Source organism: Mercenaria mercenaria, chromosome 16, assembly GCF_021730395.1.
Source record: "Mercenaria mercenaria strain notata chromosome 16, MADL_Memer_1, whole genome shotgun sequence".
In the NCBI taxonomy this organism is placed as follows: Eukaryota; Metazoa; Mollusca; class Bivalvia; order Venerida; family Veneridae; genus Mercenaria; species Mercenaria mercenaria.
In genome coordinates this window covers 8,880,781-8,902,990 of record NC_069376.1, presented here as the reverse complement: position 1 = coordinate 8,902,990, position 22,210 = coordinate 8,880,781, and the positions used below count along the sequence as shown (strand labels likewise).

The 22,210-nt window shown below is 35.1% G+C and overlaps 1 protein-coding gene across 1 annotated transcript in view; it reads right to left on the bottom strand.

The window, feature by feature from the left end:
• Positions 1 to 650: 650 nt before the first annotated feature.
• The window catches only part of LOC123540407 (uncharacterized), a 201,922-nt gene continuing 180,362 nt past the window's right edge, over positions 651 to 22,210 (bottom strand). The window contains exons 2-4 of the mRNA XM_053526095.1: positions 18,038 to 18,845; positions 16,637 to 16,795; positions 651 to 1,685 (exon numbers count right to left, since the gene is read on the bottom strand). Of these exons, the coding sequence (XP_053382070.1) occupies positions 813 to 1,685; positions 16,637 to 16,795; positions 18,038 to 18,613 (1,608 nt within the window). The 5' untranslated portion in view covers positions 18,614 to 18,845 and the 3' untranslated portion in view covers positions 651 to 812. The remainder of the gene's footprint in view (positions 1,686 to 16,636; positions 16,796 to 18,037; positions 18,846 to 22,210) is intronic.

Genomic DNA, 22,210 nt, shown 5'->3' with positions numbered 1-22,210 from the left:
CAGGTTCTAGCGAGATATTTTAGCTCTACCGTGTGATTATTTTCTTTTAAAACTGTTTTCGTTTATCTCATAGCAAATTCATCTAAATATATCAATAGTTTAGCAAAGAAACGAATGCAAAGATATGTAGGTAATGAAACGTATATATACATATATGTGACAAAAAGAAGAAAAAATGAAATGGAAAACGTCTATAGGCGGCCACGAATGAGTAAAGTTTATACACAAGAATCATTATTTATATTCAAATTGGACAAACAATTAAAAAATGTATAATGGAGACTTTTTGACTTTATGTTCAGTACCTCCAAATGTATTATGTTAATAATATTCATTTAAGGCAAATCTTCATAAATATTCAAAGTCTGTATATATCTAGTTGAGTAGACACGCTTAGAAGTATAAGAGATTGAGTACCATGTGCGTATTTCGCGATTGAACGGTAATGATAAGGCTTACAACTAAAACAACGAAAATCCTTTATTATTTCAAACAAAATGTACCAGGTATGTTTAACAGAACGACGCTTTGAAAACCTGGGCCCTTTAATTAACAGGATGTGCATTTGTTTTGTTGTATGTGAGAAAGAAAATGTTTACTAATATTTACAATGTTCATGTATAAAATTAATGGATATTTCTGCAGGTAGATACTATAGCTGAAAAAAGTTTACTGATGTAAATCTTATAGGCGACACATCGGCTATCATATTATTATTCTGCATAGAATACAAAGATTCATTAGCTTATCAGAAGCAAATTATTATCCGAAGTGTGCCAAGCTATGTACATGTACACACACATGCCTATATATTATTTTAAAGAAATGCACTTACCTTCTTTAAGCCTGTTGTATTTATCTTCTTTGTTTCCTGTCGTTGATTCCTCAATCTGCTTCAGTTTTTCATCCGCTTTTGCAGAAATCTTTGACACTTCAGCCTCAGCTTTGACTTCCAACTTGTTAACCCCTTTATCTGTAGAGTCTTCTATCTGTTTCAATCCAGCTTCGGCTTTGACTTCCAACTTGCTAGCCCCTTTATCTGTAGAGTCTTCTATCTGTTTAACTCCAACTTCGGCTTTGTCTTCCAACATGTTAGCCCCTTTATCTGTAGAGTTTTCTATCTGTTTAACTCCAACTTCGGCTTTGACTTCCAACTTGCTAACCCCTTTATTTGTAGAGTCTTCGATCTGTTTCACTCCAACTTCGGCTTTGACTTCCAACTTGTTAACCCCTTTATCTGTAGAGTCTTCTATCTGTTTCACTCCAACTTCGGCTTTGACTTCCAACTTGCTAACCCCTTTATCTGTAGATTCTTCTATCTGTTTAATTCCAACTTCGGCTTTGTCTTCCAACATGTTAGCCCCTTTATCTGCACATGCATGTATCTGTTTCATTGCAATATCAGCTTCTGAATGTACTTTTGTAAGCGATTCCTTTGTTTGCTTTTCTATTTCATCAATTGCAGATTTTAATGCATTATCAAGTTGAGCAATTGATACTTTTCCTTGCTTGGCAATAGCCTTAACAGACTCGTTTGTTGTATTGATCAGTTCTAACTTTTTCTTTTCAGCTTCCTTCTTGTGTTCATCTATTTCAGTCCGGATTTTATCTTGAACTGCCTTGGCAACATCTTCCAGCACGTTCTGGATATCGTCCTTACCAATGACCAGAGTATCTTTCTGAAGCTGGAATATCATACAGGATCCTAAGAAATTGTTGACATAACAAGATATTTCTAATAAGCAATTAGAATATAGTTTGTTTATTCAATATCCCTAGTGTTCCATAATACTTCAGATAAATAGAACCCTTTATCTTTGAAAGTACGAACAAGTACTAATATCAACTGATACTTTTGTTTGTATAAACAGTTCAGTGTTTAGGTTGAAATAGAGCGCAACCGATTTCATAAGCATATTAAGTATTCACATTATACTTAGTTTCAAAAGAAAGTGTGCACTTTTTAAGTTTAAATATCTCAAAAAATTCCCCGACGTTTTTTGTTTCATGTTTTTCATACACTTACTCTCAGATATAACTCAAAATCTAAAATGCACATCAATTTGTTTACAAACTGATTTAAATTTTGGTACCAAACATTATAAGTTTTCATGAAAATAACCGAGAAAAAAATAACAAAACTAAGTGCACACTTTTTCTTGGAACTGAGTGTATATCTTAACGCTTAAAAATTTTGTTTAGCAAATGTTATACATGTGTATTGACATTTGAATATGAATGTGCATCTACAAACACAGTGAGTTTCTGTATTTTGTCATGTTAGATTCATCGTGCTAGGATTTTACAGTTATCAGGACAATATCTAAAATCAAATATTTCTGATTAATGAAATAAGCGCATTCGATATCTTTTAAATGATATTCTTATATAAGATATAAAAGAAACTTTAAGTAAACGACGACATATTATTTGTCGCCATTTAGTCACAGAGAAAGGATGCTAATGGTTTTGATGTATCGTTCTATATTATAGACGTTTTAGAATTGAAATTAAATTTTGTAATTGCGTTACACTTACTTCACACACTAAAAAGGTTTTAAGATGCAACAAAACTTTTTAGATGGCTACGCACACATAACTTATTTCGAGAAAAGTGTTACTATTAAAACATGCTGAAGTGCTAACGTTCCGTCGAAGTACTAGTATTTGCGCCAAACCTACGTTATGACAAATAATAGAAACACTATACAAAAGAATTGTTTCATACAACCGTTTTATTTGAACGTATTAGGATTCCGCCTTTTCCGTATGGATGGGCGGATAGGTCATTGGACGGTGTGGAGTGCGGAAAAAATCAGTTTACGCACAATACCTAGAGTATTGTGCAACAGAAGTGAAATAAACTTTTATCATTTGCCGTTGGAAAGAACCTACACCGCTTTTCTGTGGTACAACATGCATGTAACTTCCAAGTTTGTTGTCTATTTAGAATTTCTCCATGTTATTATTTCAGATAGATTATATTATTCCCTTTTTTCGTACTGACGGAGGGGAAACACCGACATACCTTTTCTGTTATACAACAGTATATTAGCTGTTGTTCTGGCAGAATTTTGGGGCGGTGCGTAAGCTCCGCCTCCAATGGAATTAAGACGGGAAAATGAAAGCCCGTCACTTCTTAGTGCAAAACGGCAAAGCGCATCCACTTTCTACATCCTGTCATAAATAAGAGCACCTACAACAAAGCGCATAAATATGACCTATATTACGGCTATTTTAGACCAGTCTGGTTCCCGTCGTACTATGTATTTTAGTACGACAATGAAGGGGCAGGTAAGCCAGACTATTTTTACACTCTGACGTCATGAGGGAAAACCCCACTTGGTTTTAACCTGAATTGTCTAAAAATATATGCAGGTCAGTGACTTGTAAGCTTGGCGGACTACTTTTTTTATTTTTTTCTAAAACGACGCCACCTTGTTCTTTAGAATAACTGCAAAAAAAGACATATTTATGCGATTATTATTATAAACTGGACTTTTATTAGGTTCGTGAGACCATAGTACAAATGTATAGTGTATGCACACCGTATTTGCAATTACTACATAAACGTTTTTATAACAGAAACGCTTGAGGAAACGGAAGGTGACTCGTGTTAGCATTTGTTCAGGCGTTCAGGAAATAACAACAGGATTTTAGCTTTTTTGCAATTCAATCTAAGAAGATATTGCATCTGGAACGGAGAGTTATTGAATAAAATCATCGAGGATACGGGTTGCCTATTTGTTCTGTCAAGCGGCGTTATGGCGTGTGTATAAGTCACGTCTTTCGTTTGCTTGGTGAAGATGGGTAATTCGGTATACAACTAACTTCGGACAAAATTTTGCATGGCAGCAAATCAAAATTATTCAAGAATGTTAAGCAGAACAGAGAGGTCGGGCACAAAGCTAAACAAGGTTAGCGGTTGTTTTTCAGCTCCTATTTTATAATATTTTTGATTTATTTCAAAGACTCTATTCAGTAATTCAGCTGTTCAGCTATTTTTGTATTCTACTGTCCATAATTCTACTTTTAAATTTCTTGTACAGGCGAGCAGCTGCACATAATACTTGTAAAGAGGGGTAAAGCAGTATAAATAAATAGATAACGGTTTGACGTATTAATCTTCAGATTTCTATGCAAGGTAGTCGAATGTCTTTGATATGGTCATGAACGAGCATTAAATTCCATCGTCAAAGCCAGTTGTTCTTTGAAAGTCAACAGGTGTACGACTCCAAAGTAGTCGCATTCGGTTAAATAATATATTACAAAATGCACATCTTTACAAATTGGTATCCCATCAATTGGACCACATTCTATTAGTAATACTAGTATTAATGTACACTGAAAAACAAAATATTTGTGCAACAAATACCACTCCAGTTAACTGTTTTCCCGTCGATTTGCCATTTTCGGAATCGATAATAACTTAATTAATAATTAGGTATTCCGTAAACCACATGACCGATTTTTGGTTTCCCAACCTTTTCCACGTGGAATTAAATCTTTATTAAGAAAGAAATCAGCTGTTGTTTGTAGCCAAAGTTTTTCCTTTTCAAATAGGATAGATCACCCTGACGTCACGCATCAACACCTGTTTATCTGGTGGTGGGCAAAAAAAAAAAAGATTTTACATTGTGTATGGGATTAGAATCTTTAATTCTTAATAATTTCGTTCATTAATGGATATTAAAAAATCAAAAAGTTTCGAAATGCTTATGATATTCATGTTTCGTTATTCAAATATCTTTTGAAAATGAATAACCGTTTTAAATGACATATGATTTAAATAGCGCCGTAGATGCCCTTAACTTTTAGGAAAACACCGTAAGTTATTAAGCGTTCATAATTAATCCGTTTTATTTCAAAATAATAATTAAAAGTTATCAATACATGCTTATTTTATATCCTTTCCATTGATCAAAAAATTATTGATATCATTTGTGATTTCAGAAATTATAAGCCTTTAGAAAAACATCACTGTTAACCAAAAACATGGACGCCCGGCGTCTGTCCATCCGATCTTTTCTTATCAGTTCTATAAATAGAATATACAACGGATTTGTATACAAACATGATCTCGCCTATTACACTCCAGGAGAACTACGTTCCAACGTAAGTCAAGTCTCATCGATTTCATGTGACATATCTCAACGACAATGTTACGGTGTTGCTCCGTATGACCTTGTTGATTCATTTATTATGTGCAATAAAGCATTAATTCTACGTTTTAATAACTGAAAAGATGAGTTTTATGTGTGGAAGAAATATTAGCTATTTGCAGAATTTTGAAAGATAAAACGAACTAGCTACAAATAAACTTATGTAAGCTACATAACTGTTGCAAGGCCGCAACGATAACGGACAATATGTGACAACGTCTCACGTACAGTGTTGCAAAGTCTCAGCATCATAATTACCATTTGAACTTGTAGAAAATTCATATTTACATTTTATCTTTACGTTGGGAACATTTCTTAGACACTTTCATAAATGACTGGATCACGTCTGAGCAAGGTACAACAATTTAATCAGTATGACAAATGTATTTGAGCCGCGCCATGCAAAAACCAACATAGTACGTCTGCGACCAGCATGGATTCAGACCAGCCTGCGCATCAGCCCAGTCTGATCAGGATCGATGCTGTTCGCTGTAAAAGCATATTGCAATTAGAGAAACAGTTAGCGAACAACATGGATCCTGACCCAGACTGTGCGGATGCGCAGGCTGATAAGGATCCATGCTGGTCACAAACCCACTATGTTGGTTTTCTCATGATGCGGCACAGTCGTCGTTATCTTTTTACACATTACAGTCTTACGCAGGCTGGTGTAAAAGTATTTGAACTGGATGCATACAATTATATACAATTTAAGCATGAAACTTAAAACGTTAAGTTAATGCTCTACAATAGAAACAAGAATTTTCAGGTGTTTGCTATAGAAATACTTTCTTTTAATTTAAGGTATAGGTCCATGTTTCAGAGAAAAAAGTTCGAACGTCATCAAATCATAGAAAGAAAGCATAGTTTTACATGAAAATTTAACAACATATAAAACATTTACATTATTCTACAAAACCATTATCAATTTATTCATGTATGTATTGAATTCCGGAAAGGGACTGCATGAAGGGGCCATACTTCTTGACAGTTCAGCACCTTTAAAATCTCACCATTTTGAAAAAGCTGTTACATGTCTTCGTTTTGATGCATTTGCAACATCATGTGAGTGTTTAAACTTTACATAACTAGGTAAAACATCGCTTTTTGACAATTGTTTACATTTATTTCTTTACAAATGACATTCTTATTCAAACAAGAGGGCCAAGATGGCCCTAGGTCGCTCACCTGAGAAACACATCATAACACACCATAACAGTGTAAACATGTTTGACCTAATGATTTCATGGAAAAAAATATTCTGACCAATTATTAAAACTGGAGCAAAAAATCTTGAGTATAAATAAGTATTTTCTTTGATTTGACCTAGTGACCTAGTTTTTGACCCCAGACTACCCATATTCGAACCTGACCTAGATTTCATCAAGCCAACCATTCTGACCAAATTTTATGAAATCCATTGTAAAATGCAGTCCCTACTGCATACACACGGTTTTTCCTTGATTTGACTTAGTGACCTAGTTTGTAAACCCAGATGACCCATATTCGAACTTGACCTAGATTTGATCAAGGCTATCATTTTGACAAAATTTCATGAAGATCAGTTGAAAAATACAGCCTCTATCGCATACACAAGATTTTTCTTTGATTTAACCTAGTGACCTACTTTTTGACCCAGATGATCCAAAATTTAACTTGACCTAGATTACATCAAGGCAATCATTCTGACCAAATTTCATGAAGATTAATTGAAAAATACAGCCTCTATCGCATACAGAAGGGTTTCTTTGATTTGACCTAGTGACCTACTTTTTGAGTCCAATGACCCATAATCAAACTCAAAGTAGGTTTTATCAAGGCAATCATTCTGAGGAAATTTCATGAATATCAATTGAAAAATACAGCCTCTATCGCATACATAAGATTTTTCTTTAATTTGACCTAGTGACCTAGTTTTTGACCTCAGATGACCCATATTCAGATTCGACCTAGATTTCATCAAGGCAATCATTCTGACTTAATTTCAGGAAGATCAATTGAAAAATATAGCCTCTATCGCATACACAAGGTTTTTCTTAGATTTTACCTAGTGACCTACTTTTTGACCCTAGATGACCCATATTCAAACTTGACCTATATTTCATCAATGCAATTGTTCTGACCAAATGTCATGAAGATCAATTGAAAAATACAGCCTCTATCACATACACAAGGTTTTTCTTTGATTTGACCTAGTGACCTAGTTTTTGACCCGAGATGACCCATTTTCGAACTCGGCCTAGATTTCATCAAGACAATCATTCTGACCAATATTCATGAAGATCAATTGAAAAATACAGCCTCTATCGCATACACAAGGTTTTTCTTTGATTTGACCTAGTGACCTAGTTTTTGACCAGAGATGACCCATTTTCAAACTCGGCCTAGATTTCATCAAGATTATCATTCTGACTAATATTCATGAAGATTAATTGAAAAATACAACCTCTATCGCATACACAAGGTTTTTCTTCGATTTGACCTAGTGACCTAGTTATTGACTCGAGATGATCCATTTTCGAACTTGGCCTAGATTTCATCAAGGTTATCATTCTGACCAATATTCATGAAGATTAATTGAAAAATACAGCCTCTATCGCATACACAAGGTTTTTCTTTGATTTAACATAGTGACCTAGTTTTTGACCAGAGATGACCCATTTTCGAACTTGGCCTAGATTTCATCAAGGTTATCATTCTGACCAACATTCATGAAGATCAATTGAAAAATACAGCCTCTATCGCATACACAAGGTTTTTCTTCGATTTGACCTAGTGACCTAGTTTTTGACCCCAGATGACCCATTTTCAATCTCAGCCTAGATTTCATCAAGGTTATCATTCTGACCAAATTTCATGAAGATCAGTTGAAAAATACAGCCTCTATCGCATACACAAGCTAAATGTTGACAGACAGACGACAGACGACAGACGACGGACATCGAGCGATCAGAAAAACTCACCTGAGCATTGATCAGGTGAGCTAAAAAGGGACAACTCATTAAGAATATTTTAAGTATCCAACTCTGTGGGACAACAGTAAAACATGTATTGGACAGATAAGTTGTGCGTCAAGGTGCTGTTCGTTTTCTAAAAAAATATGTTATTTTGTGATATACTGCTAAACCTTAAAGCTGCTCGCCCGCACAAAGATTTACGGATTCACCGCACTATATGGTTATGTAGGAAAAAGTAAAGCGTTGCAAACGGTTTATAATTTTTCAGTATAGCCATATAGTGCTGTGAATCTGTAAACTTGTTTTCATCAGTCATTTTTTCAAAACGCTACGTAGATTTTCGCTTATTTTGTTGATTATACATTTTCATTTTATATTCCTGTTGCAAAAATGTTGCTTTTGAGAAATTTAATTTTTTCGACTAAACTGAGGGCGAGCAGCTTTAAATACCATGGACTGTTGTAAGCATTGTTGGTGACTTCTACAAAATAGTGGTGTTCAGCTGAACCATTACTCATACGCTCAGTTTTAAAAAAAAGTGTATACATGTTATTCATTTCAATGTTTACATTTTACGTTAAAAGTGGGTCGAGAACATATAACGTTTTAATACTTGGAAGAATATTACAATTTGATATATTATTGCATTTCTTTCTTCCTCGTCCTTTTTAAACACACGCATTTCCTGAAAATTTCATTATTTCGCATTGTTTTCATCTCCCAATTTCCCTATCAAATTCACGAAACTTGTGTTTTAGTACGAAACGCCATACTTATGCAGTTTATTGCAAATATAAGCATTTATTTTAATCTCAGACAAATTTGCATTTTACTGCGTCCCTTTCTAAAAAAAACTAACTTGTTTTTCAACAATCTCATTAAATCATTAACTACCTATGTTCGCAGTGACTCGAGTATTTATACCTGATCATTTTACTAGGTCTGTTTAATCCCTTTGCTTTTTTAAAACTCACAATTAATTTAATGAGATATTTATATTTCTCTTTTAAATCCCGTATAGTTTTACATTTTCCCCCTATTTCTTGTGAAAAAATTTTGTTTTGTTACAACAGATTCCTTTAAAAATGGTCTTCTTTTAGAGTAAATGTATGATCCGCAAAATATATAATAGAATTTTGTATGAATTTTACAAAAATCATTTAAATTGGCATTGTACATTCTGTGCGCCCATTGTATGTTATAACGTGAAGGCCTCCGAGGCCAATGGTCGCTGACTTCGAATCACTTGCCCCCTCAACTATGCGCTTGAAAATAAGCTTTGGTTGTGGGATTTTCATGTAAGAAAGCCATCCAGTACGCTTGCAGTAGGTAATTTCCTCTACCGAGATGCCCGTCCGTATATGAGATAATGTTCAGTGGGGCACCTAGGGCCTTCCACCACCACGAACCTTAATATCTTTTATCAGAGTGACGAAAACGCTTCATTAGTTACTAACCGGCTCAAAATAGCTTATACTATTCGTTCACACTTACTAAATAGTCCGTGTTCACGTAAGAACACGTAATAACTGATACATGCGTACGAAGTTAATCAATACTGTATAGATTTTCCGGATCGTGAAGCATTAGGCCTACTTCCAGAGCTTTGCACAAAATTTAGGTATTTCGTTACAAATGTTTTCGTCATCATGTGCAGGCGTGTCACTGATTTTGTCCGCACATAATAATTATTATTACTTTCGAATGTATCAGGAACCTGAGACGTCATAACTCGAAACAAGGCGCAAGTGTCCTGAAGACGGATATTTCTATCCGATTCGTAAACACATGACTGATTTTTTTTCATATCCTAGACAAATGTTAAGCGCTTTATTCTGACATATTATTTTTTGCATACCGTATTTTACAAATGATAGAAGAAAAAAGAAAATATAAAAACTTTATTTGCAGCACTCTTTCTTATAGTAGGGTATGTACGCATAGCGCAGGAAATTTTCGTCCATAAGCTGAAGTGACGTCATGACGTTTCAGTGAAGCACAATAACAAAGTTATCGTTTCTAGCATAATGATATGTTCTTTCCGTAAAATAACGTTTTATTTGGGTTTTTTTTGGACCGAGAAATATACTTCATGTAAAAGGGACGGAGAGAATCTCTCAAGGTACCTGATATTTCGTAGTTCATATAAATAATACCATATATAATCAATACATAAAACGCTAGTTGTCATTGACAGAACGAGAGCAGTCTGGCACGGAGTGTCAGATGGGTTTTGTCGGCATGGGTAAAGTCAACGGAAACGCCAGTCCGGTGTTCATGAAATATTTTTCCATATTGACGTTCCAGTTTCATATCGGTGGGTGTCGTTAATTGTGACGTCACTTTCATAGATTCATAAATGTCTTCATGTTTTTAAGTTCATTAACCTCGACCTACATTTTCAGTTCAACTAGAGTTATTATAAAAAGATTATTAGATTTGCATCGAGAAAAATGCATTCATTCTTCCTAAAGTCGCGTAGTATTTCTGCTGTAAAAGCGTGCATATTTCTCGATACATATCTAATACAAATGTACCCTACAATTACATCCTCACTTTATGTTGCTTCGCTGCGTATGTGCTTCTAAAAGATCTGTTTGCAGACTTAATTATAATTAAGGTGTGCGCATGCAGTAGTATAAGTCAACCCTCTGCCACCGCGTACATTTTGCTTTCATTTGAACTAATATATCTTTTGGGAAACCGTTAAATGGAAAACCGGATAAAAAATACTACACACTTTGAACTAAATCTGATTTTAAGTCACATTTAGACTTGCTGGTATATTTTGATGTGTTTAGCCGCGCGACTACGATGAGTGTCAGTAACGCTATCATATGTCGCGTTTAGAGTAAGTAACATCATCGGTTAGAATGAGGAACATGATATTAAATAAATATTGCCTGTTTATGATAAAGCAGTTGCAAAAATATATTTGTAAGATTAAAACTGACATTGCCTTCAATCGACCATTGACTGTCTGTAAGTATTGTTTTTGAAAACATGTAGTATATTTTTATTCTGGAATATAGCAAAACACTTCTATTTTAACAAGTAACTGTTTTTAAAATCTTAATGTTTTAATCAATTCATGCGATGACTATTAAAACCTGAATACATGTTCATGCAAAGACACAAGAAAATATAATCAAAGTAATTATTATAAATGAAAATTCTATAAGCCACGTGATATTGAGCGATACCGTAACCAGACATCTTGGAGATATGTCACATGATATCGTTGAGACATGACCTACATTGGAACGTAGTTCTCCCGGAGTGTATTAAATCTTAGGCAATTAATAAATAATAAATAAATCATTATTTTCCATTAACTCATTTTAAATTGTGTATTTGGTGTTGTTGATGTCTATTTTTAACTAGCCTATTCTATTTTAATCAAGGATTTTCCAAAAACAGCAGAGAAACTTCTCAAAATGCAAGATATAATTTCCAAAAATCACACCAACAAATGGTTATATTTTTTTCACCTTTTAGTTTTATCGGGGAAGCGGTTGTCGGGTATCAATTTTTTGTCATACTATATCGCAAAGTACTGCGTGTTGCGCATTACCAGTCTAATCCGTTATGTTCTGTGTCCCAGATTTTAGTCTGTGCTTCTGAAACTGAAACTGCTTCATTTGATTAAACGCCTAATATTACACATAGTATATTCACTGGCGTTGTACATTAAATTTTTACATAGTTCAAATGCAGCCACACAGGGCGCATAATTCATTCTCTACTAGTACAGACACAGAGCGATCTGACCAGAGGGACAGAGTGAGACAAAGCCCCCGTGACAGAGAGATCAGAAATCAGATACAGGCTTGTCCGGCTAACTTAGCCTAGCTCATTTCTAATAGACAGCCTGGTTCTTTAACGTGCCCAGTGCATAGCACTGATACACGCAAGGACTGCCTGGGTTCGTGACCAGTACACCTTTGGTTGGGTGGGAAACACTGAAACGCGTTGAAAAGCGTTTCTGAAAATTCCCGAGTAGCTGCCGGGGACCGAACCCCCGACCTCAGGACTGGAAGGCCAGTGTGCAAACCACTGAGCTATTTGTCCACCCAGGGGAGATAAATTTAATTAATCTTTCTCTGTTTACTTCCGGTTGTTTATTCTCCCAACAAAATGTCATATGACGGGAAATATTACTGTAAATCAATCAATCAAATGCGTGGCAGTATCTAAAGAAATCAGAGGTCATGGTTCGCCTGTGTATTAAATAAGCGTAAATTTGAGGGTACCGGTAATAATAACACCAAAAACTCAGCCTGTGATTAGATTTGTGAAACTTGGAAGTCTGAAAAATAAAGTGCTGTATAGTCTAATATTTAACAGTAAAAATTACATTTGAGTCTAAAATATTTATTACTGTTTAACTTTTTTACATTAAGAAAAAAAATTCTATAAATGGCATTTTTTCCCAATCTGGGCAGTTATCGCGCAGAAATTTCCCAATTTTATAGGCCTAGGCCTCTTCTTTTGACAAAACATTTGAATTATATTACAATTATATGTAGACCTTACTTTTTTGCAATATTCTAACAGTGAACCCGCATTTTATGTGCTGATCTTAAACAGCTGAATTTAAGAGGACAATGCCATAACTAAATGATCACTCTCAGTATATAAAAGACCTTATTTAGTTATGATATCCAGAATTATATGCAAGGCAGACTGGGATCAAACTGAATGTAGTAAAAAATGATTTTTAGTCTCATTTTTAGCTCACCTGAGCACAAAGTGCTCAAAGGTGAGCTTTTGTGATCACCCTGTGTCGGTCATCGTCAACAATTTGACTGTTAGCACTCGAAAGGTTACAATTTTGAGCCAATCTCAATGAAACTTAGTCAGAATGTTACCCTTAATAAAATTTTTGATGAGTTTTAGATTGGGTCATCTTAGCTCTAAAACTAGGTCACCAGGTCAAATCAAAGGAAAAGCTTGTAAACACTCTAGAGGTCAAATCTTTGGCCCAATCTTAATGAAACATGGCCAGAATGGAACCCTCAATAAAATCTTGGAAGAGTTTGACATTGGGTCATCTGGGGTCAAAATCTAGGTCACCAGTTCAAATTAAAGGAAAAGCTTGTTTACACTCCTGAGGTCACAATTTGGGCCCAATCTTAATAAAGCTTGGCCAGAATGTTACCCTCAATAAAGTCTTTGACGAGTTTGATATTGGGTTATCTTGGGTCAAAAACTAGATCACCAGTTCAAATTAAAGGAAAAGCTTGTTAACACTGTAGAGGCCACATCTATGATTAAATCTTCATGAAACTTTGTCAGAATGTTGATCTTAATGATTGTAAGGTCTAATTTGAATCTAGGTCATCTAGAATAAAAAAAAACTAGGTCACCAGGTCAAATCAAAGAAAAAGCTAACTTACACTGTAGAGGCCACACTTATGACGATATCTTGATGAGACTTCGTCAGCATATTAATTTTGATGATCTTTATTTCAAGTGCAAATTTGGGTCAGGTGCATTAAAAAACTAGGTCACTAGGTCAAATCAAAGGAAAAGCTTATTGAGGCCACATTTATGACTGTATTTTCAAGAAACTTGGCCAGAATGTTAATCTTGATGATCTTTAGGTCAAGTTCGAACTTGGGTCATTTCAGGTCAAAAACTGGGTCACCGGGTCAAATCAAAGGAAAAGCTATTTTACACTTTAGAAACCACATTTATGACCATATCTGAAATGAAACTTGGTCAGAATGTTAATATTGATGCTCTTTAAGTCAATAGATCAGGCGAGCGATACAGGGCCTTCATGGCCCTCTTGTTTATATTTTCTCTGACTCACTTAATAAATTTTGATTTATATGACAGTAACCTAATATTCTCTATTTATTACATGTTTGACGTTGCAGGAGTGTAATACAGCCATTAAATAACAAGAGCTGTCCGTAAGACAGCCAAGCTCGACTATTCGAAATATTGACCCAGAAGCAGGAAAATATTACCCAAAAAAGTTAAATATCAAAAGAGTTTTAAGTTCAAAAGGGGGAATAATTTGACCAAAATGCATATCAGTTATGGGACTTGCTGCTATCAACTAGATTTATAACCCTGAAGGCACATGAGAAGTTTCAATTCAATATCTGCATTAGTTTTGGAGATAGAAACTTGCATGTAAAACTTTAACCAGAATTTTCAAAGTCCTAAAGGGGGCATAATTTGCCCAAAATACATGCCAGAGTTATGGGACTTGATCCAGTGAGGTTAGTAATTGATCTAGAAAAAGAAAAAATAAGTTTCAAATCTATATGCCTTTTAGTAATAACTGTATGTACTTGCACGCAAAACTTTAACCAGAATTTGCTAAGTCCAAAAGGGGGCATAATTTGCCCAAAATGAAGGTCAGAGTTATGGGACTTGATTCTATCAACTAGTTTTATAACCCCGAAGACACATGTGAAGTTTCAAATCAATATCTGCATTAGTTTTGGAGATAATAACTTGCATGTAAAACTTTAACCAAAATTTTCTAAGTCTAAAAGGGGGCATAATTTGCTCAAAAAACATGTCAGAGTTATGGGACTTGACCCAGTGAGGTTGGTAATTGATCAAGAAAAAGAAAAAATAAGTTTTAAATCTATATGCCTTTTAGAAATAGTTGTATGTACTTGCACGCAAAACTTTAACCAGAATTTTCTAAGTCTAAAAGGGGGCATAATTTGGCCAAAATGAAAGTCAGAGTTATGGCACTTGCTGCTATCAACTAGTTTTATAACCCCGAAGACACATGTGAAGTTTCAAATCAATATCTGCATTAGTTTTGGAGATAGTAACTTGCATGTAAAACTTTAACCAAAATTTTCTAAGTCTAAAAGGGGGCATAATTTGCTCAAAAAACATGTCAGAGTTATGGGACTTGACCCAGTGAGGTTGGTAATTGATCTAGAAAAAGAAAAAATAAGTTTTAAATCTATATGCCTTTTAGAAATAGTTGTATGTACTTGCACGCAAAACTTTAACCAGAATTTTCTAAGTCCAAAAGGGGGCATAATTTGGCCAAAATGGAAGTCAGAGTTATGGCACTTGCTGCTATCAACTAGTTTTATAACCCCGAAGACACATGTGAAGTTTCAAATCAATATCTGCATTAGTTTTGGAGATAGTAACTTGCATGTAAAACTTTAACCAAAATTTTCTAAGTCCAAAAGGGGGCATAATTTGCTCAAAATACATGTCAGAGTTATGGGACTTGACCCAGAGAGGTTGGTAATTGACCTAGAAAAAGAAGAAATAAGTTTCAAAGCTAAATGCCTTTCATTGATGGCTGTATGTACTTGCATGCAAAAACTTAACCAAGGTGTGACGCCGACGCCGACGCCGACGCCGACGCCGACGCCGACGCCAGGGTGAGTAGAATAGCTAGACTATTCTTCGAATAGTCGAGCTAAAAACGATACTACACTATTGTAATAAAGCTTTGACATTGACGTCATTTTTAGTATAGGCGACGTCGGTCAAATTGACTTGTTTATATAGCAGAAGAAATTCGAATATTTGGTGTTTCGACAAGAAAGGCTAACATGTGATAAAAAGAATTCATCTTACATTTGTGACTATCCACATTAAATTTATTAAACTCGTTGAATATAATTGATAAAATGTGGTGTTTCACATTTAATAATGCAATCTAACTTATATTTGGCATGAATGTCATCCTCATTCAGACGAAGTCTCTTGTGCAAACCACAGGTTCCTATCTCAATATTTGACTTTCATCTATTTATTTATTTATTTTGTTGGGTATAACGTCGCACAATTTTAGGTCATATGGCGACTTTCCAGCTTTAATGGTGGAGGAAGACCCCAGGTGCCCCTCCGTGCACAGTTTCATCACGAGCGGGCACCTGGGTAGAACCACCGACCTTCCGTAAGCCAGCTGGATGGCTTCCTCACGTGAAGAATTCTACGCTCCAAATGAGGTTTCGAACCCACATCGATGAGGGGCAAATGGTTTGAAGTCAACGACTCTAACCACTCGGCCACGGAGGCCCCTGACTTTCATCTAAGAATGTTACAAAAAAGCTGAAATGCACCGCCTTATCAGTACTCTCAGTGCTTTGATTAATGATAAGCTTCATGTAAAGCAAATTAAAGGAGAATTTGAGAAATATCATTTCAAAAAGAAGAATATCAAAATTTATTTGTGACATATTTTATAAATATATCTCTCAAATGCACGGTCAATCAACCATTTGTGTATATCCTTAAACAGCGAAGTATTGAAAATTTCCAAGTCTTGTGTCATTCTGCTTTGTTGCATTCTATGCTTCTAGAGAATTTTTAACAGGATTTGTTAGTGTATGTTATACATGACATTTCCATAATATTTCGTGGAAAGGAAGAATAGTTTGAACATTTTTATTTTCGACCGACTGACCATAAACAACTATTAATTAAGCATATCCCTCAATTCGGGTAGGCATAATGCTTGTGTGTTTTGTTTCTAAAAACCTGTTTTTACCGAAAATCTGAAAAAACACCAACCTGTAGTAATTTCGTTTTAGCATTCAGCGCAGCTGTATTAGCAGACAAATAGGCAGGATCTGATAGAAGATTCTGTAAGTCAGTAAAATAATGTTTGAGATCTGTATCTTCCATCTCTAATTGTGGGCAATGTCGAACTGCTTTCCCTACCTCTCTACCCTGTAAACAAATATCACAAAAAAACTGTTTCAAAATCTGAATCATTGTACTTTAAACAAACCTAACAATTGTCAAGTTTGAGTTTGCAAATACTAGTTGAAAGAATTTATTTTTATCTATTGCTATTACTCGTCTTTTCATTAAGTCTGCAGATTGTTGAACTGCTGACGTAAAGCAAATCTTAAAGAGTGATCGGTCGCTTTTTGTACTGTAAAATTGTTCCAGAAGCTATTTGTTATGATGTTGCTGCAATGGCAAGAAAATTAGATATTATACCTAGAAAAACATAACAATTTCATTTCTTGGGTATTGTACAAAAGCATATTTCATATATTTCCTTTGTTATGAAATAAGTTTGAATTTTCACTTGATGTTTAGATAATGTCTACATGTATATAAAATGAACATGGGATTATCAACGCTTGATGTCTGTTGAAAGTAATATAATATCTGCTATTTAACGTATTTTAGCTTCAGAGGGGTGAGGGACTTACCCTTTCCATTACCATTCACGAACGGACTCAGTCAAACCGATTCTGCTATTGTTTTTCTTGGTTGCATTCCGTTATTTTACAGAGTTTATAAACCACCAAGAAAGCAGTCTTCAAGTGTCGACTGGTAATTGTAAATTGTTATACTTTCTGGGGTACATTCAATATCTTTGTAATAGAGTTCGGCTTATGTTATGGCGATTTGTTTGTGGCGTGTAAATTGGTGATCAATAAATGCATGGAACAATTTTTGACTGTGACAGAAAACTATGTTTGGACCTCAAGATTGACTTAACCTTTGTGCGTGCTAAGGTCGTGAATCTAGTCCATAACATCTCATCTTGTTATGAGTAGTAGCTGTGCCAAATTATATGAAAAAAAATGTCTTCATTGATTGCCCTGTTATAGCCCGAGCTCGTACGGGATGACTGACGGACGGACGGTGTGCACATAAACGGGGACAAAACTTATCCTACAATAACTCCTAATTTTACTAAAATATGCATTTTTGTAAAAAATACTGTCCTTATACATCACAATACCTTTACACGGAAGTTGCTGACGGACTACTTTTTAAATGAACTTTGAACTGGGTCAATATTTCAGAATATCTAATGATCACTCAAATATTTCATCATGCGGAGCACCTCGGCATAGACAAACTTTTTTCCGACATGCCCAATAAACCAGTTCAGAAAGACGCATATCAAATATTCTTTTCATATCTATTTTCTTAGTCATAATGACTTACCTGTTCAAAGATGCTGGATGATTTCTTGGAAAGGTTGTCTTTAATTTTCGACTGAAATGCTTTATAGTTGATAATTACACTGATAATTCCATTAAAATCCGTCTCTGATGCACATGCCACATCCTTGTATCCGTCTGGTGGCATGAAACATTTAGCAACCTCCCATGCATTGCTGCACCACTGGCTGGCATCAGTGTTTTTATAGGACGGACCGTTGTATCGGTGAGCATTCTTGATGTCGTTTTCGAAATTATGACATATTTTGTTAGGGCAGCCAGATGGAAGATATTGCGTTGCAGAATTTCTATGAAATTTGCATTTCCCACGATTCACATTACAAATCCTATTTGTAGGACAAACAACAACATTTTCTGTGCAACAACTAGAACACGTGGTACCAGCAGGTAGTCCATTGTTGTTGCAAATGTCGCTCAAACATTTCTTCTGGAACTGTTCTATTTCATCACAAACAAAAGGCTCAATGCCTTCTTTAGTATATAGAACACCTAATCCAGCCTTAATCCAATTCTTGAATTTTGATCCAGATAGTTTTGAACTATACATTGGAGTAGCCATAGTTTTTACACAACTGATGAACAAACGTAATCAAATATGTTCATTCCATGATATCAGTTTTACACACTGAATTTTTTTATACCTAAAAAGCTAAGAAATGTTTCTTCGGAAAAGTCTATCTTTTGTGACTATCCTGCCTTGTTTGAAATTGCGGCCTGTAGGAACGACGGTTAAGAATTCTTATAGAAATTTCCCTGAACCAATGTCGACTTTTGCCATTATGGTCGGCTGTCTGCAAAAGTAAAACAAAAATATACTATTAGAAAACTTTGTGTGGTAAAAATAGCAAGTTATCATTCACGTTGTTCTGGCATGTAATAAGACATTCTAGGATATCCAGTGAGACTTGTTACTATTAAGTGATGTGTTTATTTGAATACATAATTTGCTAGCAAAATAATTAAAAAAAAAACAAAAAAAAAAAAAAAAAAATAGTCGTCAGAAAGGTGGTAGGTATGACTACTATGGCACAATATAGAATACTGAAATACAGAACGTAGTGGTCTCTTTTGCTTTTGTCGGAGGTGAAGAAATGGGGGACCACCAATAATAGCTTCCCTTACACATCATTTTTTGAAATCCTTTTGCAAGCTGAATAGATCAAATTACCATCTAGACACACGTCCCCATTGTACATGTGTTTCAACATTGTTTTATCAGCAATAATGTATAATAATTTCAAGTAAAACTCTAGAAATGCTGTAATGTAAAGGGTGTGTAAAATGTTTGTTCCTATGTTCACCATAGGCTTCATTTTCAAATGGGTAGGCAAGTGTCGCTGTTATCTTAACATGTAGACAAGAACGCATATCAGTTTAAGAAAATTGAATAAAAATATTATAATTTCCGGACAAACTGGATTCTAATCTATAAAACATATGTATTTTGAAATAACTTAGTTTCGAAAAGGCAAATATTTTCACTGCCCACATTAACTTAATTATACAGTTTACATTTACTGGTCACTAAACTAAATTCATGATTCTGGCGTAAGTAACTTATAGGTATGTTCATCGGAAAATGAAAACGTTCAATCAATATTAGTTACGAAATTTGAAAGCTGGCCTGTAAAATATTCAACAGCTTGATTTTATTGGAAATGGCATTATCCAAACTTGGCACACTTTCTAAATAAGAAATCGAACTTACGGCCTATGCCAAATTGCATTTGATGAAATCCTTGTATAATACCAATCAGGTTTACAGTAACTATGCTAGACGTACAGCAAAACCCATTCGACAATATTCAATTTACTATGGTAACAAAACGAATGGGAATGAATTTACTACACATCATTTAATTCCACAGACCGTTCACCATGTTTTAACCTTTTTTCTGCCACTTGGAAACGTAAGAAACTACGTTCAATCGCTAGTTGAATTACGTTAAAATGAATCGTCATATCCTTTAGCTTGTTAGTTAGAGGCAGTTCGAGTTCACGCTATTTAAGCTACAAATACTTTGTAAGAGGAATTTTGCTTCAATTTTTATCACACATAGTAAAAGTAATACAAAAACACTACTTATTTAACAGGCCAATACCCGATACAAATTGATTTCCGTTTTGACTGATTTTTAGGATTTGTTGTTGATCTTGATGCTTGTCTTGCTAATTATACCTTTCTAAAATCAAGAAGTAGTTAGGGTCAAGAATGCCTCTAACTATATTAAACAAGAGGGTCATGATGACCCTGGATCGCTTAACTAAATAATATGAGCTACTTGTTTCAAATGTCAAACTGATGATAAAATATTAAGAAAGTCAGTAGGTCACATACATGGTCAATGAAATTCAGTTTTACGATTTGTGTGCAAAACTGTCTATGTCATCAAAATTTCAAGGCTGTATCTTAAAAAACAAGAAAGTATGTCAGTAGGTCAAGGTCACTGTCAAGTGACATTGATCATATCACTTGGGGTCATCAGGTAATTATAATTAAACAGTCTTGGAAATAGGATCAAATGATATTTTAAGTATTTTTCCTATATAACTCACATAATAACTAAGTGACTCCAGGGCAGGGCCTCTTTTAATCCTAGGGGCATAATTTGAAAAATTTTGGTAGTGGAGTACTAGACAATGCATCATACCAAGTATCAAAAGCATAGGGCGTAGAGTTTCAGACAAGAAAAGTTTTAAAGCTTTTTCCTATACAAGTCTATATAAAACTTGGGACCGTCAGGGCAGGGCTTCTTTTCACCCAAGGGGTACAGTTTGAAAAAGTTTGGTTGAGGACCAAAAGACAATGCTACAAACCAAATATCAAGGGACTAAGTGTTGTGGTTTCAGACAAGAATATTTTTTAACTTTTTTTCCTATATAAGTCTATGTAAAACTTGGGATCCCCGGGGCGGGGCCATATTTGACCCTAGGGGATAATTTGAACAATCTTGGTAGAGGACCACTAGATCATGCTACATACCAAATATCAAAGCCCTATGCCATGTGATTTTGTACAAGAAGATTTTCAAAGTTTTCCCTATATAAGTCTATATAAACCATGTGACCCCCGGGGCGGGGTCATATTTGATCCTAGGGGGATAATTTGAACAATTTTGCTAGAGGACCACTAGATGATGCTACACACCAGATATCAAAACCCTAGGCCCTTTGGTTTTCGACAAGAAGATTTTTAAATTTTTCCTTTCGGTTGTCATGGCAACCAGAGTTCTGCATGGAATTCAATTCTTTGAACAACTGTGAAAGGGGGCCACCCAAGAATCATTCGTGTGAATTTTGGTGTAATTCTGCCCTGTGGTTTTCAAGAAGATTTTTTAGAAATTGTTGACGATCGACGCACGACTGACGACAGACATCAAGCAGTCACAATAGCTCACATTGTCACTACGTGACAGGTGAGCTAAAAAGGACATGCACGATGTACGGCCTATCCCCTCTCTTTGAGGAATTCAGAGTACGGTGTGCAATGCACTTTACTGTTATATGCGGAAGGTTGCTGGCCAAGTCTAAACTGGCCCGACCAGGGGAGCTGTGGGAATTGCTCCAATGGTATCGTTGGACTCGGTGGGTGCTTGAGTTTTAAGGACTGCCTTGACCTTGACATTCTGAAAAAATGCACGTTGAGATTATTATCGGACGACCTATGACCTTTACCCCTAGCAAATCGAGTTTGATCTGACTTGGCCTGTTTTCGCTGACTACTGGCTTGTCCTTTGCAACAAGGTATTAAAATCGGACATAAGTTAATGAAGATATGTCGCATCTGAGAAGGCCCACCCCTTTATCAAATATATGAAGAAGTATGCATATTTTCAGGAAAAATGTTGAGATAGTTCCCCGATGAATCCGCCGGTGGTGAAAACATGCATATTATATATCTGTTTAGACAATGTATAGATTTAACTTGGAAAGTTATTTCATTAAAATACGGCTTTTTTTCCGCACGAAAAATACAAAAATGCAGCTTTTATCCTAAATTAGGTACAGACGGACAAACAGACGTTTTCTTTTTTATGTCACAAACTAACAGATACTGTCATTTTCTATCAAAACAAGTTTTTATTTGCAGTTATTTATCTATGAAAAAAAAACTATATGCAGCTTTTCCGTATTTTACGGATAATACTTTAACTTG